This window comes from Crocuta crocuta, unplaced genomic scaffold (assembly GCF_008692635.1).
Source record: "Crocuta crocuta isolate KB4526 unplaced genomic scaffold, BGI_CrCroc_1.0 scaffold16, whole genome shotgun sequence".
In the NCBI taxonomy this organism is placed as follows: Eukaryota; Metazoa; Chordata; class Mammalia; order Carnivora; family Hyaenidae; genus Crocuta; species Crocuta crocuta.
Window position 1 is genome coordinate 8,656,288 of NW_027531893.1, and position 20,409 is coordinate 8,676,696.

Sequence of the window (20,409 nt, forward strand, 5' to 3'; positions counted from 1 at the left end):
TTTTTTTTTTTTTTTTTTTTTTTTTTTTTGCCTGATACCAAACCCCAGGCGTCTTTTTCCCTGTACTGTACTCTCAGCAAAATGCTAATGCCTTGATGACACTTCCTCTCCTAGAGGATGTTATGTGCCCCCAGCCCTCCCTCTGTTCCTGGGCATTTGGTTATGTGTCTTGCTCCCAAACGAAAACACAATCCACATTCCAAGTGGCTCGTTTACAAGAAAACGTTTTATCCCGCTCTCAAGTGTGGAAGTGTTATTGCCAGGAACTTGCAGAAACCCAAATCCACACATGGCAAAACTGTTCAGACCTCTGAAAGATACCGGATCTGGGGCGGGAAAGGTCTGGGGCCCTGGAGAAACCGCCCGGACATAAATCCCCCCTTTCAGAAAGGGTTCTTCCTTCAATTTCTGAGTGTCCGGTGTTCACTTGAAATGTTACCACAAGAACATTTTCACTGTTTTCTCTTCAGCCTTTTCCAGTTAAATATTTTGAATCACTGGTACGTTTATGGAATTCAGATTTTTTTTTTCTTAAAGTCTAAAAGGTTATACAGTGAAGTATCTCCCTGTGTGTCCGCCACACCTCTTCTCTGCCCCACACGGTGGTGGTGACAGTGGCTATGCGTCCTTCTAGGAGCTGTGTGTGCCCTCAGTCACTCACCGAGGTGCTCTGCTTTCTCGGCCCTAGCCTCGCATCCAGAGAGGTGACTGCAGTTGGTCATGGGCTCGCGCCTCCTCCCTGTGGGGCCATATCTCTGCATGTCCTGACATCCTTGTGATGAACATCCTTGCTCTGTCTTCCCAGGCCGGGCCCTTCCCCTGGAAGGGCAGCATTTGGGGGGTGCAGTTTGTGGTCTTTGCACAGAGCACTGGAAGTGGGACCTCACATCGCTTCTTACCCGTCAGGGAAAGTCTGTCCAAGAAATTGCCGGGCCAGCACCTGTCCAAGTGAGTTCTTGGGGAGGATGCCCTTGGAATACGCAAGACGGAGATCCCATCTCAGCTCGCACACGCAAGCACACTTGGCACTGAGCACCTGGGCCTGTGTTGAACGCCCTTTATGGTTTCCCTTGAGCCCCTCCCTTCCCGACAGGGAAACAGAGAGGTTTTAGGTAACTCACCCAAGGGTTTGCAGCTAAGAAGAGGCAGGATCCGAATTGGAACCCAGGCGGTCTGGCTCCAGGGCCCATGTTCTGAAGTTGTTCGGACTTGTTGGTGCTTTGTCTGGTCTTATCTGTCTACCACGCTGCCCCCACTTCTTCATGCACTCCTTGCTCTTTGCAGCGATGACGTGGTCGGTCTGTCCCGCGGTATGGGAGTGCCCCAGGAGCGGGGACTTTGCATCACTTACCCCCAGTGTCTAGAACAGCTGGGACATGACTGTTGTGGGATTATGGGGTCTGGTCCTCTGTCACTTTCCCCTGGAGATAGCCTCCCACGGGCAGAGCCTGTCCCCCACACCTGGTGCTGGACAGGGCTCTCGGAGGGCTCACTGCGTGCTGGTGGCAGAGCTGTGCGAGGCACAGGTGGCCTGCGCTCCATGTGCAAGTGGGCGAGGAGAAGCAGTCCCTGTGTGTGCCAAGCGTCTCACATGCACCCCTCCTCTCTTCCAGACCCTTCCTAGACATGGTGTACCACGCCCTGGACAGCCCGGACGATGACTACCACGCGCTGTTTGTGCTCTGCCTCCTATATGCCATGTCTCATAACAAAGGTAAGCCTCCTCACCTCGCCCGCCTTCCTGGCACCCCTTCCTCTGCCTTGTGGAACCAAAAAAGCCACTCTCCTTGAGGAATGCCCTTTCTGGTTTTGGTGGACTCCCACAAAACTCTTGGGCCTCGGCAGAATTTCTCAGGTGCTTTTGCACAGACCAAAGCCACAGGAACTGGTTTCTCAGGCAATATGGCGGGTGGGAGGAAGGGTTCAAGTGCCTGGCTAAGCCGGTATGACTATATTCACACTGTGGTTTTCTTTCGACCCCTTGCTTTTTACAACTGGCTGAGCACCCGACCTCTTTTCCTAACATCAGAACCGAAATCAGTCACATTGTGATCTTGGTTTTGCTATTTATAACAGCTGAAGTTCTTGCTCTGCGTTGAGGGCTAAAATAGACTCTGGGCGGATTGGGTGGAAGCGAAGGTTTCCTTTCTGAAGAAAGGTGTGGTTCTCCGGCTTCCCCCATTGAGGTGGAGTGGTCAGGATCAGAGTCCCGCGGAGCTGACAGATCTGGTGAGGATCCATTCAGTCACTTCCTCACTGGGGAGGACGGCTGGTGTCTGCCCCACCTGGCCTGAAATGGGCGGGTTCTGAAACCTCCACCTCACAATCTCTGCAAAGAAATCCAGGACATTCTTTCTGGCCTCTGCCAAGGGCTGGGCTTGGCGTGGAGGAGACTTTGTCGCAGGTGATGTTTTAGTAGCTTTTTCATAAGCTAATTGGGAGGGGGAGGGGGAAGAGGGTTTCACTAAGAGCCCGTGTCTAGAGACATTTCAGAAGCACTCGACATAATATTTAGTCTTAAATCATTAATCCTGGTAAATAGTGGACTAGTGGCAAAAAAAAAAAAATGGTAAAAAAAAAAGCCCCTCCCATCTCTATCCTCCACCCTCTTCTTCAAGGCAGTTCATCTTAGCAGTTCCTTGTGTGTCTCATTAAAGATACCCATGCCGACCCAAGAACGAGTGGGTATGATTTTGTTTCTGCGACTGCCCCCCAGCGAACCGGAAATAAGGGGCACCTAAACACCCATTCCCCCATGTCGTCACATATCTGTGCATCACATCCCTGGAGAACTGCCGTACCCCTTTTGATCATTCTGTCTGTGCATCATTTATTCTGCCATCAGCCCCTTATCCAGTGGCATGAAACTCTTTCCAGGCTTTTCCCACTTATGGAGAGCACCCAGTGTGTGTAAGTCACCGTGCTCTTGTGCGAGTCTGTGCACCCGGCCAGAGGCCTCCCAAAGGCGCCCAGCAGGCTCCGAGTCCAGCAGACGTCTCCCTCCGGGCTCGCTCACTCGCTCCCATGGCCTCTGTGCTCCCCTCCAGTGCCTGGCATGATGAGGGATATGCAGGAACCCTCAATTCTTGGGCGGAAGCAGAACTCCCTGAGACTGACTGACCTGGCCCAGGATCGCCCGCCGCTCCCCTGCACCTGGCTTCTGTGCCCTCTGTGGTCTGAGCTCCTGCCGGCTGCACGCTGAAGACCGCCACTCTGGGGTTTGGGCAGCACTGTAGGCACCGTGCCGTCCACCCCGCAGCTCACCCTGAGCTCCCCACACTTCCTGCTGTCCCTGGTTCGGCTGAAATTGCCAACCACAGCTGAAACTGACATGACCGTTAGTTCCTTCCCTCCTTTGATCTAGCATTTCGTCGTTAGCCTCTGTCAGTCCTCCATCTTCGACTATCTGATCAGCAGAACTGAACCAAGTGCAGCTTGGAGCCTGGCTCGAAGCTAGATGTGCATGTGAGAGCCGGAGGCATGAGAGTGGGAGAGGTCTGGGCACCTCATTCCAGAGGCCGTCATCACAGCCTCCCCAGGGGTCTCACGTCCGGCTGTTTCGTAATCCATCCTGCATAGCACTGCCAGGTGATCCTCTGAGACCGTGTGGACTATGTCCCTCCCCTTTAGAAACCCTTCGTGCCTTCTTCTCTCCCTTAAACTCCTCCCTCCTCTCCTTGTCATTATGAAGATCCAGACCACACCCACCATTCCAACCTGATCTGGTTCCTCTGACTTCCCTTCACAGACCCTTGGCTCTGGGTTCAAATTTTTATCTAGCGGTAGAACTCTTTCACAGAGATGAACTTGGGGATGCTGACACGGTACTCCCTGAACTCTTTAAAGTTCTGGTTACAAGGAACAGAAACTACTGCTCATTAACTTAAAGTAGTAAAAGAGAAAGTCTATAGGAAGGCCCCAGGGTAGCTCCCAGGATCCGAGAAGTTGCTGAAAAGCAGAGGGAAGGGCAGAAACCAACAAGCTCTGGGGACTTCCTTCAAGGTGGATTGTGATTTGGCCCCAGCAGATCCCAGGCTGAGAGTCTGTTCCCATTCAGCCTTCAAATTCTTGGGCAAAAGATCTGATTGTTCCGGCTTTTGGTGGTGTGTCTAACTCTGGAACATTCAGTTATGGCTGGGGGTCAGGATCGTATTGCACAGCCTTGGCCCCAGGGTCCTGGGACTGGGGCTGTTCGCAGAGAGCTAAGCTTCTCTGGAAACCTGGCAGCCACCCCAGTCAGTGCCAACATGCCTACCTCTTCCTGGCGAGTCTTCTACCTTCTTATATTTGTGTTGCTTCCTGCCATTTTCCCTACCCCAGTGTCCCCATCGATTGAAATTCTACTTGCCTGTCAAGGGTCTGCTCAGAAGTCACCTTTTCCAGGAGGATTTTTTCTGATCCCTCCAGGTGATGCTCACTTGGGGTTAGTTAGTACCATCTAATGTGGCAGGCACATTTTATACGTTGCTGAATTTGACTTGCCTAAAATTTTGCTAAGGATTTTTGCATTTATGTTCAAGAGTGATACTGGTTTATGGCCTAGTAATTCTCTTGTTTTATTTGCTTTCAGAGTTATGGTTACCTTATGGCATTAATTCAGAAGCATTTCCTACTCCTGGACTATACAGAGGGGTTTTTATAGAACTGGTATGATTTCTTCCCTAACTGATGGGTAGAATTCACCAGTGAATCCATCTGGGCCTAGAGCTTTCTTTGAGGGAAGATTTTTAGCTACTCAGATTCTTCAGTAGATATGGGGATAATGAAGCTTTATTTGTTCTTGAGTGAACCTTGATAGCTTGTGTCTTTCAAGGAATTTTTCATGGCGTCTAAACTGTCAAATTTATTGGCGTATGTTTATTCATTATATTCCTTTATTGTCCTTTTAATGTCTGTAGGATCTGTAGTAATGTCCCCATTTTCATTCATGGTATTGATAGTTTAGTCTTCATTTCCTTTTTCCTGATCAGTTTGGCTAAAGATTTAACAATTTCATGTTAATTTTATGGATACTCAAAACACTTTCTTTTGGTTTCATTGATTTTTCTGTACTGTTTTTCTGTTTTCTGTTTTACTAATTCCTGTTCGTTATTTCTTACCTTTACCCGCTTACTTCAGATTTAATTTACTCTTCTTTTTGTAGTTTCTTGAGATGGAAGCTTAGATCATCGATTTTTTTAAGCTAATCGGTTTTTTCTTTCTTTTTTTTAAATTTAACATACAGTGAAATTAATCCTTTTTGTGTGTAGTTGTATGATTTTTAGCACAGGTGTAGATTTGGTCAACACCACCTTAATCAGGACACATTACAGTCCCTTTAACCGGAACTTCCCTCATGCTATTATTCCTTTTCAGTCATACCCTTCCCATACCACTCATTGTTTTTTAACCTTTCTGATAAGAGTTTAATGCTGTAAATTTCCCTCTAAGCACTGCATTAAGTATATGCTTAGGTGCAATAAATTTTGATAGATGTGGTTTGATTTTTATTCAGTTTAAAATATTTTATAACCTCCCTAGGAATTTTTCGTGTCTGTTGTATCATCTGTGTAAATTCTGGCTGTATTTCTATTAGAGATCTGTCTCCTGGTTTGGTTTTTGGTCTCTGTCCTGGGTCATGGTTAAGTTACATAGAATTGGTTTGATCCTTTGGAGGCTTTTAAGCATTGTTGTTGCTGGTCCAGAACAGTCTTTAGTCTCAGGCTCACTTGGCCCCCCTTTCTGAGGACTGTACTTGGTGGGCCATGGTTGGGTGGTCTGTCCACACTGGCCACTGGGAACACAAACTCTTGTCAGTGCTGCGTGAGCCCCAGATTCTTCCACCTGCTGCATTCCAGGAGGTCATTCCTTCCCCACACACGCATGCACAGAGCAGGGCTTAGCTGACACCCCAAAGGAACCCTCTGGCTGTCTGGTCCTCCCTCCTCCCAGTTCCAGTCACTTGGCCCATCTGAACTCCAAACCCTGCCTTCTTGTCAGAGAGAGATCATGGCCTTTGTTGGGATTTTCTCTCTCTGGACCCAGGCCGGGGCACTCTTTCCATACGGTGAACTGGAGCAGGCCCTGGGCCCACTGCTTTCGTCTCCTCCCTGACAGGGTCACTGCCCCACGCTGTTGTGTGTCCTGTCCAGTGTGTCATAATCACTGCTTTCTGTCTTTTGCCTGGTCTTCTAGTTGCTTGAATCAGGAGGGTAAATCCAACCCATCCTGGTTGAAGGCCATGACACTTGAGACATGGTCCAATCGGCATACAACAGACTATACACATCCAGAGCGTACACTGTGATAAGTTCTGACATTTGTTCACACCCGTGAAGCCATCACCACATGGCTTCACCACAGTCGCGACAGCGGACGTGTTCGTCACCCCAGGCCCCTCCTGCCCTTCGTCACCCTCCCCCCGTCTGCTCCCACCCCTCTCCCCAAGTAACACTTGGCACTTTTTCCCCCAAAGTAGCTGTATAGTTTGCATTCCATCACCAGTGTGTGAGGGGTCCTTACATCGTGGCCAGTACTTGGCAAGTACTCTTCAATTTTTGTCATTCGAATAGGTATGTCGTGGTGTCTTGTTATGATTTTAATTTGTATTTTCCTAATGACTAATGATAATGACTTTCTTTCTCTGTGCTTCATTTGCCATTCTGTGTGTCTTCTTTTTTATTTATTTTTATTTTTTTAATGTTTATTTATTTTTGAGAGAGACACAGAGTGTGAGCAAGGGAGGGGCAGAGAGAGAGGGAGACACAGAATCTGAAGCAGGCTCCAGGCTCCGAGCTGTCAGCACAGAACCAGATGTGGGGCTTGAACTCCCAAACTGTGAGATCATGTCCTGGGCCAAAGTTGGATGCCCAACTGACTGAGCCACCCAGGCGCCCCTTTCCTGTGTGTCTTCTTTGGTGAAGTATTATTTCAGGTCTTTTTTGGATTGTTCATCTTATTGTTGAGCCTTGAGATTTTGTTTTTTTTTTTTTTTAATATACATTCTGGGTCCTTTATCAGGTGAGTGTTACAGAGGTTCCCTCCTAGTCTGTGGCTTGTCTTTTCATTAGCGAACCATGGCTTTTGAAGAGCGGACTATTTTACATTTCCATGGAGGTCCTGTGGCACTTTTTCTGTCTCTCTTTCTCTCCATATTTTCTCCGTCATTCTGGGCTGCCTGGTCTCTAACGGCGGAGGCTGTGTATGTCCCCATGACCCCCTGAGGTACCCAGCTTAGTGCCTGGCACCCGGACTGCATGCTCAGCCAGAGTTTTCTCCTTCTGGCAGCCTGGGCTCGGGGCCCCAGCTCGGAAGGTGCTGGGGATGCCAGGCTCCAGGAGGCCAAGGGGCACTTTGTCTCTCTGGTGGCTGGCTTTCCTGACGGGCTTCCTTCCTGGAGCCCGATCTGTGCACCTGGGAGGGAGGCGGCCCCTCATCCAGTGTTGGGCCCTGGAGGGACCCCCCCCCCACAACCCTCGCCCAGGTCCTGTCCGGGACGCCTCCCTTTCTTTCTTGAGGCCTCCTCCTCTCCCCTCTACTTCCTCCCCCTCCTCCTCGACATCGAAGGGGATTCCTTCTTAAAAGAGTAGAAGTGTATAATTTAATTCCTTCTTCCATTTCCTGCTGGTGCTATTCATTTATGCATTCCCTCAGCCTCTCAGCAGAGACCCTGGGAGCCTTATTTATTAGATGCCAGGCACTGTGGTTAGTGTTGAGAGCACAGTGGTGAACCAAACGCACACTTTCACGGACGTGACTGTGGCTGCTGTGGAGGGCGCTGGGCGAGTGGCGTGGGAGGTGACGCAGTGTAACAGGCGAGCGGGGACGCGCGGCGATGAGGAGCTCTGATTGTGTCCTGTTGCCGTGCAAGCCCCGGAGGTGGTGCGGGCAGGAAAGCGTTGCACAATCTGTATGGTGTTTACCTTCTTTTGAAAGTGACCGCTTTGTCTCCAATCTCCTGTGGTTCCAGAAGGCTGCGTCAGTCACGAAGAATTTGCTCTTGAAGTTACTTCGTTACTTACGTAGGCCGCAACCGTGTGCTGGGCAGTGTACTCAGCCTGGGCGCCCATAGGCCCCAGGCTGACTGGAGCCAGGACCGCCATCCGCTCATCAGGTGGGCGGGCAGGGCGCCCCGAGAGAGCGGTGGCTGGAGCCAGTCTGCAGGCAGAGGGTGGGCAGTGACGGCCAGGGGGGTGCTGACGGTGGGTTCCTCCGGGAACTGATCTGACCCCTCTGCGTCCCTTGGAAAGGGTTCACCAAAGTTCGGCCGGAAGACCGGCAGGATGGAGAGATAACGAGCAGGTGTGGACAGTGTCGAGGAGGTGAAAGTGAAGGGCTCTCGTCATTTGTGAGCTGGGTGCCACACACTTCCTGTGTGCGAGGCGTCATTCTGGTCGCTGGGACGAGTCTGATGAGGCTCCATCACGTGAGCGAGAAGAAACCGGGTTGTGTTGTGATGGAGGATGAAGCTGTGGTGACGGTGGCAGTGCGGGGGTCACGAGCTAGGGTGGTCAGGGGGCGCTGCCCTGAGGAAGGAACACCGCGGTGGACTGACAAGCAAGAAGTCTGCTCTGCTGGGATCAGGGCAGATGTACTCCAGGTGAAGGGAACAGTGTGTGCAAAGGCCGTGAGGTGGGGAAGAGCTTAGTGGTTTGAGGATCAGAAAGTAGTCCGAGCTGGGTGAGAATCAGATGTTGGAGGGCCTTGAAGGCCATGGAAAGGAATTTCGATTTTATTCCAAGATCCCTAAAGGATCTTTTTAAAAAAAATGTTTTAGTGTTTATTTATTTAAAAAAATTTTTTTTAGCATTTATTTATTTTTGAGAGACAGAGAGACAGAATGTGAGCAGGGAAGGAACAGAGAGAGAGAGGGAGACACAGAGTCGGAAGCGAGCTCCAGGCTCTGAGCTGTCAGCACAGAGCCCAATGCGGGGCTCAAACTCACAAAGTGCAAGATCATGACCTGAGCTAAAGTCGACTGCTTAACCAACTGAGCCATCCAGGCGCCCCTTTAGTGTTTATTTTTGAGAGAGAGCGACAGAGTGTAAACGTCAGAGGGTCAGATAGAGAGGGAGACACAGAATCCGAAGCAGCCTCCAGGCTCCGAGCTGTCAGCACAGAGCCCAACATGAGGCATAAACCCACAAACTGTGAGATCACGACCTGAGCCAAAGCTGGATGCCCAACGGACTGAGCCACCCAGGTGCCCCAAGGATTTTTTAGTAGAAAAGTGACATGATCACATGGACATCTTTGAAAGACCAGTCCGGCTCCTGGATGGAAAGTAGACTAAGGGGGCGAGGAAGAGGGTCGCAGGAGGGGATGTGGGAGGCTCAGTAGGAAGCCGCCACACAGGGTAATGTGGACGGGTCGGCATGTTGGCTGTAGAGATGGAGAAAATTGGAAGGTTTTACAGTATGTTTGGGACCTAGAAACAGGGCACGTTGATACACTGGCTGTGGGGATAGAGTGAAGGGGATGCCTGGGCAACTGTGTGGAGCCATTTACGAAGAGGGGGAGATAAGGAGAGGAGCAGGGCTGGGGGGAGGGAGTCCTGCCTGGTTTGGAGGGGAGGGAGCACCAAGGGAGGAGTCTGAGCAATGCCCAGGACCCTGCCCCTGGTAGTGTCGTTTCTAGAACCAGCGAGCATGGGCTATCGAGCATGTTTGGAGAGGAAGCTGGACACTTTAGGTGTGGTACCTGGGGCCCAGGTGCCCGGGGGACCCCAAAGGAAATTGCCTAGCCAGAAGCTCCCATCCAGCTTCTGTTCCAGCCCTGGCCTGTGAGCACAGGGTCTGCATTTGGTAGGGGTCTGGTGGTGGTGGTGGTGGTGGTGGCGGCGGCGGCTGGTTGGCGGGTTTTGGTTAGCACGCAGTTAGCCACACTTAACCTTCAGTCTCTCTCTTCTAGATCCATACCCTCTAAGCAGGGCCCCTAATGAAATGGTCTCTCTCCAATAGATTTTTCATCATAAGACAATTTTAACATAAAAGCAATGTTAATAAAAACCAAATGTTAGCTCAGGCCTTCCAGTAAATCATAATAGATTAGATGCTGCACCAAAATGAATACCCCACTGTGGAAAGGGTTGACCGGTTGGAGGAAGGCACTCGTTGTGATTCAATTGGGCCACGTAATGAATTCTGGTTCATATCTGTAATAGCAGATGCAGCCTTCTCTCCTTTGTCAAGTCTGCAGAGGCCTGGCCCGGGGTGGGGGAGAGGGTGGGGGGGAGTTCTGCAGCTTTTGTGTTCTTCAAGTTTTCCCCACTCCACCCACCAGCCTCTCACACCCTCCATTTATCATCGTTTACCCAAGAGGAAGCCTGGGCTTTTGGGTTCTTGTTTTGTTTTGCTGAGGAGTTACTGGAACGCAGATGAGAGGTATGGGAAAGGTTGAGGGGTAAGAGGGTAAAGGGAGGCTTCCACCATGCAGAGAGCTGGCAAACCATCATTCTGGAGCTCAAGTGACACATAATCAGAACTGGAAGTACACTGGAACCAGCCCAGCCTCTGGTTAGCTTTCGAAATAGCAGGCCCACAGTTCTCCAGAGCTGGCAATGCCTGCGTGACTACAGCCAAGGAGACCTCGCGTGGCCAGAAGGAAACCATTTTTTGGCCTGTCATTTACCTGGTGCTGTTGTGGTCTCTTCATCCAGGGTTGTCCATCTGCATCTTTCTCTGTAGCTTTCTCTGTAGGTCTGGGTCTTTTCCACCCCTATCCCGGATGGGGGCTGCTGCTGAGGAGGAAGAATCCAGAAATCAGAACTTAGAGGGGAAGCTTAGGAGCTCCTTCTGGCATCATGGAGCCACACCCTCCCCTTCTCTTTGGGACTTGCTGAATTGGTTGGGAGTTCCATCCCCACCCTCCCCCGAGCCCCGTGGGCGCTGGGTAGAAGTCATGCAGAGGGAGACCCTTTCTGACTCACTGGGACAGAGCAGGATCTGACCCCAGTGGGGAGGGAGCCAGGAAGCGTGTGGCCTGCTGCAAGTCTGAACGCGCTCACGCATCTTCCCAGCCCATGTGAAGTGCATCTGGGTTTCTTTGGAATTTCTCTTTTGCTCGGCACTTAAGGGTTGAAGCAAATAGGACAATATATTATCCACGGTGTTTATTTCAGTCAGAGGGAAACGGCTAGCAAAGAAACTCAGACAGGCATGCAATGAAATCTGCCATTCCCTGCCTGAAACGTGTGTGTGTGTGTGTGTGTCCATACTCGCACGTGTGCTGTTTCCCTGTTCACACGCATATTCTGGTCATATCATGACATTGGCCTTGTTACTGACAACTCTCAGCCACTAATTTGTTTGAACCCAGAAGAAGGGAGCTTTGGAATTGCCACACAGGCGTTGAAAGCCAAGGGCCGGGAAGAGATAATTCAGAGTAACAGGAGGGGTTTTAGAGGACACACTGGGAAAAGAGAGAGATGGGGAGGAATTGAGGCACCTGGCCCAGGAGGAACTTCGGGGAAAGAACAGAGATGTTTGAAGGGTATTTTTATAGAGGTTTTCCTCGTGTCGTATGGGGTCGACCCTGCTCTCTGTCTCCCTGTTGGCTGGCGGTACAGTCTGCCTCCCACAGAGTGCATTGCAATGCCAAGTCTGGGGGAGAGTGCCCTTGAGGAGGGAGAGGTCACCCTGAGTGGCCCGGGGGTGGGAGGTAAGGGACACCACTGCAGACTAGGCAGGCATGTGCACGACCAGATCACGTTGTCTCCCACTAGCTGCCGGCCAGGAATCCTGGCCTCCAAGTCTCACCTGTCCCTTTCCCCCAGCGTCTACCCTGTCACTTCCTTCTGGAGCCCCCACCTGCCCCCTCCCCAAGGTCTTCCACACCCCTTGGAGCTGCTCCCTGTGCAGCTTGAGGCACGTGCTCGCTCCTTCAGGACCCTACCCGGGCAGCACAGCCCTGAGTCGGCCCCCAAACAGCATAGCATTTGGCAGTGAGCTGGGTCTTGTCCACCTTTGGAATCTTCCTGTTCTGACGGTGCTGCTAACCGGCTCTGTGACCTTGGAGACATGACTTAACATCTCTGGGCCTAATTTCCCACCAAAGGGGGAGGTTGTGCTGGAGTCTGGTCCTGTGAAGTTCTTCAAGGAAGTATTTCAGTCCCTCAGGGTCCCCCCACCCCCACCCCCTTTCACAGAGAGTGGAGCCGCCAGTTGAGGAAGGTCAGGGTAACCTTGAAGGTTTTTTCCTGTCGAGAGAAGATTTGGTCATAGATTGCCTCATTTTTGACAAGTTCTCAGGGAGTGGGGGCAGTAATAGGAAAGAGACGAAATGGAGCTCGTGTGGAAGTTCCAGAACCTGTTTAGGCCCCTGACTGTCCCGGTTCTCTGGACCACTGCCACATTCCCAGGGGAGCCAGCGCCGGGCTCTTCCTGCCGTCCTTGCTGAAGGGGGCCAGGAGATGGCCCAGTCCAGGAGTATTTCTCCCCTGGAACCACTGACTGACAGGTCCCAGGGGGCCAGAAATGGGAGGATTAGAGCTATGTCAGGGTGGTGTTGACGTCTCTGGGGAAGAAAAACAGACACCAGAAAAGTTTCACTCGATGTTCTTCTTGCCATTTAATAAACCAGGGTGCTTCAGAGTTAGATGTTTCGCATCAAAATGAGATCTAGAATCCACAGATTGAATTTTCATTGCAATCAAATGTCTTGATGAAGCCACTGTCGGTGAGGCGTGAGGGAGAGAACCGCCCGGCTCCAGCCCTCAGGCCGTCCCTCACCCGTGTCATCTCCCTGGCATGGCTTAGCCTTCGGTTCGGAGCTGGAAGGAATTCAATAAAGCAAGATATATTGTTATAGTTTATTGCGTCTGTGTGTGTGTGTGTGTGTGTGTGTGTGTGTGTGTGGGAGTTACTTAGAATCCAGACAATCAGCTCCTCAGTGCTGTCCTCCGCTGTTTTGTCAAGGTTCTAAATGAAGCGTCATCTAGTACTCAAGGGGCCGTATTTCAAGAGTTCCGAGAAGTGCCACCTTCCCCCTTTTGTAGAATAACAGGAAAAGACGTGCTTCAAGCGCAAACAGTCCATTCAGCTCTCCAACCTTGGATCCAGTGAACTGTTTGTTTCTGTAAGTGTATTTTTCCAGAGCCGCCTTCGCCGAGGGATGAGGATTTGGGGCCCTTCTCCACACCTTGCCTGCCCATGCCGCCCTGACAGCCCCTCCTGCTGCCTGGCCCCCAGGCTCCGCTTTAGGGAAAATGACACTCGGTTCCCATCCGGACTCTTTGCACCCTCATTTTCTCTCCGCAGCCACCTCTCCCCCCATTTGCTCTTTTGTTCTCGAAACACTGTTAGTTGTTTTGTTTACTGGCAGGGAAGGGACTCGATTGCCCCATAAAGGTAGATCCGCGCCATCGACATCTTCCCATTTGCGCCTCTCCGTCGTGAGAACGAGTCAGGTCTCTCTCCGCCAGTGCCGCCCCTCGCCTGGTGTGGTGCCAGTCCCCGCCCGCGGTGGGCCTGCTCCTCAAGTTCACTGCAAAGAGCGTGGGGTTGGGCATGACTCTGGTTTCCTCTCCGCCTGGTCACTTTGCCTCAGTGTGCACTTCCCCCACTGTGGAGCGTGTCTGATAACGGGTGGCCTCTGGTGGCACGCTGGCCTAGCACGAGATGGCCACGCGGCTCATTGTGCAGAAGTCACTCCTTTCCTGGTCCCCCTGATGACGTCCAGGAGCATGTCACCGTGTGGGGTGGCATGTCTTCCAAACCTCCCACATACCCGCCAACCCCCCTCTTTAACTAAGAGAGCAGGCCTCGGACCACCATACGCGTCAGAGCAAGTCCACAACCTTTGGCTAAAATGTAAAAGCTTTGTCTTTTTTTTTTTTTTTTAACGCTCCTTATCAGTGTTGCAGCATGTTGATTCCCCATTTACAGACAGTGATAGAAAACAGATGTTTTAATATATTGATTGACATTCGTCTCCAGAGGCCTCGGCAGCAGCTATAGTTCGGACAGCTCGTCATGGCCCAAATGATGAAGACGCACCTCGGGTCGTCGGGGCTGGGCAGCACCGCTCTGAGGCGCCTTTCGGGGCGAGCGGATGCTTGACGAGGCAGCCGTGCTCACTGCTTGTCCCTTCCTTCCTGCATTCCAGGCATGGATCCTGAAAAGCTCGAGCAAACGCAGCTTCCAGTGCCCAGTGCGGCCGACAAGACCACCTACAACCACCTCCTGGCTGAAAGACTCATCAGGATCATGAACAACGCCGCCCAGCCAGGTGCCTGGGGTGTGGCTGCCCATGGGAGCAGCGGAGTTAGAGAGACCGTGCCCGGGAGCCCCGGCTCCTACAGCTGGCCCTTCTGAGGACATGGGCGGATTTGAGCCGCTCCCTGGGCCATGTACACCGTGGGCCGCCCGTACCGCTCTGTCCAGCCACGTCTTCACCTCGGGACGGCCTCCTCTTTCCTCCCCTGTCTGTCTTCCTCTTCCACACCCAGCCCTTCTTCTGCCAGTTTTGCCAGTGCCTGTGGCCTTCTTGGGGAGGCCAAGGCCACGTTTGAGCATGAACCAGTCCAAGAGTGTGTGTGAGGGAAGTTTGGAAGGTTCGGATCCGGGATCCGTGACAGTGCAAGACCTTGCCCGGGTCTGGCACCTGTCAGCCCAGTTCTGAGGGCTTGGCGGAGGGTCCTCGGCCACAGCAAGGGCTGGAAATGGCAGGAGGCATGACCAAGCACAGTGGTCCCTAGGCAGGGACAGCTTTGCCCCCCAAGGGACATTGGACAATGTCTGGAGACATTTTTGGTTGTCACAGCGCGGAGCGGTGGTGCTGCACGGGACCAGGGGTTATCTGGTCCAAAATGTCAGCAGTGCTCAGCTTGAGGGACCCCGGCTGCAGGGCAGGTTCTCTGTAGAGGCAGGGAGGGGGGCCATCCAGGCGTGTGACAGGGCAGAGACGGGCCCGTGGAGCCGTGGCCTGGTTAGAGCACCACTGAGCTGTACGGCAGGAGCAGCCTGGCGCCGAGCCCACGTCAGAGAAGGGCAGGGGCAGGGGTTGTGACAGCACGCGAGGACTTCAGAGGGCAAGGGGCGTGGGCTGCACGAGGTGGCCAGGGCCCGTGGCCGTGTGACTCCGGGGCGGGTATACAGCGGCTTGGGGAGCTGGCCCCGCGGAGGAATGTTGACAGAGTGCCTGGTGCGGGCCAGTCGCTGCGTGCAGATGACAGGGGTACGGGAAGCCCGGGACAGGCGTGGCGCGTGCCTCCCAGGGGCCCCTGCTGGGCATCCGTGGAATCTGAACAATCTGTGGCTCCACGCGGAGATGGAACCTGGGGCTCAGGGGCGCTCGGGCTAGAACTAGCACCATGGCGCTCACAGACTTCGGGGTGGTGTTGAAAGCCCCAGGAGACAACAGAGGCGTGCCTGGGACCGAGCCCTGGGCCACTCGCGGTGTCTCAAGGTGGCGTAGCGGGGGAGCCAGCACAGGAGCCTAAGCCAGGCCCCACACGGAAGAAGAGGGGCAGCAAGAGGGACAGGTGTGGCTCAGGACCACGGCACTTGGTGGGGTCAGTTTCTACTGAGAGGTCCGGTGTGGGGAACAGAGCTCGTCCCCAGGACGGTGGCTCAGGGGGGCAGTGGGCAGGGGCTCCATCAGCCGAGATGGCTTGGTGGTTGAGGGAGGCAGAGCATGGCCTGGGCGTTAGAGAGGGGCCTCTGGGGTGGGGAGGGACAGCCGCCCCTTGACAGGGCCCAAGGCAGGGAGCTTACAAGGGAGGGTCTTGGTGGAAGATGACACCCCAATTGCCTGGAGGCGGCCGCAGGGGTGTCATGGCTGAGCTGGGGGGGCGGGGTTCTGTGGAGGGGCAGGCCGCAGTGAGAATAGCCCCGGGGAGTGGGAGGTGGGGCCAGGCGGTGTGCGTGCTGGGCCCATGGGGCCCTGAGAAAGAGCCGTGCAGCTGAGACCAAGCTGCCTCTCCGGGTAAATGCTCCCTCTTCTCCAGTTCCCCGCCTGACCCGTGGAGCAGGGAAGGATGGGCAGGGAGGGGTGCCCTGGTACGTCTGCCCGAGTTTTCCCCGGCAGCCTGTCCCGGTCCGCGGGCTCCCAGGGCCTTGGGGGTGCAGCCTGGGGACTTCCTCCTCCCCTGGCCCTTCTTGCACAGTGAGCTGTCTCCCCAGAAACGGGCTTAAAGATGCAGGGAGGAGCCCACCTAAGAGCAGGGTGCCCTCCCGTCAGGCAGTCACAGATGCTTCTAGGAGCCATGTGCCACGTGCCTTTTGGCATTGAGAGCACCTGGAGCCCACTGGCGCCAGCATGAGGCTGCAGACGAGTCGCTTCACTTGTCTCATCCCTGGCCTCCAGAGCGGCGGGTTTCTACAGAGACTGCCAGAGGGAGGACTCTGTAAAGCGCTCGGCGCTGTGCCCGCCCCACGATAGCATAGCAGGTGAGGCAGTCATCCACAGAAACCCAGACTCACACTGGCTGAAGCAGCGCAAACAGAAACAAAACTGCTGGCTTGTGTAACTTTAAGGCTGGCTTCAGGCACGGCTGGATACAGAAGCTCAGTGTTTTCAGGACTGTCTCTGGACTCTAGCACTGGGTGCGCCGGCTCAGTGACTGGCGGCAGCTCCAGCCGTCCCCTTCTGTCCTCGGTCGCTGGGCCTGCCGCACACTCCGGGGGGTCTGCCCGGGAGGTAGGACCTGGGGTCAGTGGGCAGAGCCCTGTGCAGGGACTGAAAATGCTGGCGAGGGCGTGGAGCTGGCCCGTGTGGATGCTAACGCTCGTGCCGCTCAGGCCCCACTGCTGTCCCTGTCCCGTTCTCGGCCCAGCGCGGGCGGAGGTTCTTGTGCCCGGTGGTCCCTGCATGGTGTGGCCTTGAGCCTTATTGGGTTTGACTGCCTAGCTCCCTTGCCCGTCCCTCCACCCATCACCGTGACTAGAGGAATTGAGCGCCTGACTGGCCTGGGTGAGGTGCCCATCCCTGGGATAGAGAAGAGGGGCTGCCCCCCCAAACTGCACTCCCACGAGTGGAGTTGCTGATTCTCCAAACGAAAGTAGGGGCGCTTGCTCCTGGAAAGAGGAGGGTACCCAGCCCAGCAGGGCAGCCCCAGACGGCCGCGTTTTCGGCCTTCGGGACTAAACAGTCTTTTCCCTGCCTCCTCCCCGCTGATAGAGGGAGTGCAGGGGGGTACTGGGCATGGGGGCGCTTAGGGGAACATTCTCTTGTGACTGGGGAGGTGTTGGCACATGAACGCCCTCTGTGCCCAGGGCCCCTCAGCTGGCCTGGGACCCTCACAGTGGGTACGGCGAGAGACTGAGGGCCTCTCTAGGCCGTGCGAGGCTGACCCCGCTCTCCTCGGCAGATGGGAAGATCCGGTTGGCGACGCTGGAGCTAAGCTGCCTGCTCCTGAAGCAGCAAGTCGTGGCCAGCACGGGCTGCATCATAAAGGATGTACACCTGGCCTGCCTGGAGGTGAGCCCACCCCCCCGACCCCTCACGGCCCGTGCTCCACCGGAGGGGAGGGGACGGTGGGCAGGAGCCACTGGGTCCTGATCGGAGCCCTGGCGTCCACAGCACCAGCGAGAGGCAGGGCACCGCTGCCCGCTCCCCCAGAGGCCCTGCCCTTGCTCCGAGGCTGTCCCCAGGGGCCCGCCTGAGTACCGAGTTTCTGCACTTTCTGTGACAGTCGTTGGCCTTGTATTTGTCACGGGAATTGTATTCTTTTCCTGTCTGTATTACAAAGGCCGTGAGTGTAGTCAAACACATGCACACTTCTCTGCTTGCAGTTTATTGAGCCGATACCTGCGTTCATTGTTCCTAAACAGTTTTTATGGCTTTTCCCCTTAGTTTTCGTGTTTATTTGAGAAAATGTAGAAAGGACAAAGATAAAAAGTGACAACTCCCGTTGACACTTTGGTGGGTGTCTTTCCAGATACACTGACACACACGTCTATAAAGTTGGAGTCACCATGGCCATATTTTATGACCCGCTTTCCCTCCGAATTCTGTGTTAACACCTTTCCTTGTCACCGCCTTGAATCACCTCTCTTTTGCCCCGTTTTTACATGGAGCTCATCCTCCCTCCCTCTCTCACTACGAATCACCTGATAGATTTAAGGATAGTAGCCCGGCCTCTCCCCTGCTTTCTGTGCATTTGGATTTCGGAATTGGTGACTTACCCGAGCCCCTGCCCTCCCTCCCCCCTTCCCTCTCTCTTAACAGGGCGCCAGAGAAGAAAGCGTTCACCTGGTACGGCATTTCTATAAGGTACGTTGCCGGAGCGCAGGGGACGGCAGTGTGGCATGGGCCACGTAACCGGGGCTGTCGTGTGTGGGCCACGCGTCTGTGCCTCCTCCCTACCCCGGTGCTCTCTGATACTCCGTGCACTTGTTGAGGACTTCCGGCCACCGTGGGATGCTGTGTTTATCACTTATGTATGAATTTGTTTATTGGCGAATTTATGTACAAGCCGTGAATTACTTACATCTGCACGTGGCTAAATCACATATGTAAATTGATAGGTTCGTGAGCTATATATGTTCTTTGTATAAAGTAACTCTGAATTGTGTATGAATTTGTGAATTATATGCATGTACACTGTGTACAGACCTGCATGCCAGGAAACTTCACACAGGCTTCAGGCTTCTAGACATTCATCACTGAGGGCAGTGAGACTACTAAGGGTAGTCACCACAGTGACTTTGAGTGACGGACACAGTTGTGGATTCCTCCTCGGATTCCAGATGTTAGTTTTGAAATGTCTCCTCATGGTGGTTTGGTTTTGTTCTTGTCTAAGGCACAGTGGATTCTTTAGGGAATCACATAGTTTGTCAGCAGGAGGTGGATTAATCCGTATTCAGTGGACCTGATTTTCGACCTCCCCATCGGGTGGTTTTTCCTCTCCATTTGGCTGATGAAGAGAAGGTTGTTAGCGCTGCCGATTCCTGTTGTCAAGCCGCTTTCCTTGCTTGTACTGTCTTTAAACTGCCGTGAATTCCAGGCATGTGTGCTCCAGAGCTCTCTCTCTCTTTTTTAATGTTTTATTTATTTCTGAGAGAGAGAGAAAGAGAGAGACAGCATGAGCAGGGGAAGGTCAGAGAGAGAGGGAGACACAGAATCTGAAACAGGCTCCAGGCTCTGAGCTGTCAGCACAGAACTCGGTGCAGGGCTCGAACCCACGAACCATGAGATCATGACCTAAGCTGAAGTCGGACGCTTAACTGACTGAGCCACCCAGACGCCCTAGAGCTATCTTCTTTGCAGGAAGCTTTGCAAGCCACTGTCCATGCTTGTCCGTGTGCATTGAGAGAAAATGGGTCTTGTACTCTGGACTTCGCCCACCAGGCTAGACAGCCCCATGCAGCTGCAGCACCATGGGCGCCCCCAGCCAAGGGCACACCCTCTGCAAAGCCCAGAAGAAAGTGGGAGCCTCAGGGCTGTGCTAGTCATCTTTGGGTCTCTTTCCAGGATGACTGCTCTTAGTTTGTGTTCCCCCTTCCTCGCCCGCCCCCAAGTGTCTGCATTGCAAACACAGAAAGTTAGAGATACATAGGTAGGCGTTTCCCAGAGGGTTTTCTTCATCATTAGCAAAAGGAGAGCCATATTTGAATGGCAGCTCCCTTCTCCCACCTGGATCATTCTTTTATCCTGTAAGGTGTACACCCTAAGTATAGTGTCTCAGAAGCTTTTGGATGTTTCCAGGTTGTGATTTCTGTGGTTCTTACGTAGTACTTAACCACGCAAGACGACTCAAGGTTACCTTTAGTTCTGACAACCGGAAAAATACATAAATGGCCCACTCCTTCCCCCCCCGCCCCCGACCCCGACTATGTGTTTGTATTTGTAGGTGTGCAAGTCAGGACTTAGGGGAGAGACAGCACAGCTCTGATAGTCCAGATGCGTTTGGCTGAATCTCCCCTCCCCTCCCCAGCTGTGTGCCATCCGGTGGTGCCCATAATGACCGTGAGCGCTAGCATTTAGCAGCCCTGACTGAGTGGCGGGCTCTGTGATCAGGTGAACCCGTGTCCCCTTCACAGCGACCCGCATACATGTGGGCTGTCATCCCAGAGAGAGGCTCTGAGAGGTAAAGCTGGGATCCGGCCCCTGGGGTGCCTGTCTCAGAGCCAAGTTCTCACCCACCACAGCCCTCACAGGTGTGCCTAGAAACGAAGGGATTGGGCGGTGTGATTTCAGTGTCAAGCATACTTAATTACACGCTTCCTTCCCAACGTGTGGAGCTGCCTTGTTTTAACATGGCAGCCGAGCCAGGCTTCCCCATCTCCCCAGCTGTTCGTGACAAATAGACGATGTTGAACATTCGCAGTATTAACCACTCTTGTATTTTAATTGTATGTGGTATTGTTACGTTGCTGTTTTATTTAGCTGCCCTGACAGAACGGCTCTAACTACACATGCTTACAGAACAAAAAAACGGAGAGAGACGTTCAGAGGTGCAACATGATATTCGGGCTTTCGTTTGAGCGT

At 53.3% G+C, this 20,409-nt stretch overlaps 1 protein-coding gene across 4 annotated transcripts in view; it reads left to right on the plus strand.

The window, feature by feature from the left end:
• Nucleotides 1-20,409, plus strand: part of CLEC16A (C-type lectin domain containing 16A) — a 198,359-nt gene that overhangs the window by 67,264 nt on the left and 110,686 nt on the right. For all 4 annotated transcript variants that reach the window (XM_077773315.1, XM_077773316.1, XM_077773317.1 and 1 more), the window contains exons 12-15: nucleotides 1,614-1,714; nucleotides 14,083-14,205; nucleotides 17,288-17,397; nucleotides 18,148-18,192. In XM_077773315.1, coding sequence (XP_077629441.1) covers nucleotides 1,614-1,714; nucleotides 14,083-14,205; nucleotides 17,288-17,397; nucleotides 18,148-18,192 — 379 coding nt within the window. The remainder of the gene's footprint in view (nucleotides 1-1,613; nucleotides 1,715-14,082; nucleotides 14,206-17,287; nucleotides 17,398-18,147; nucleotides 18,193-20,409) is intronic.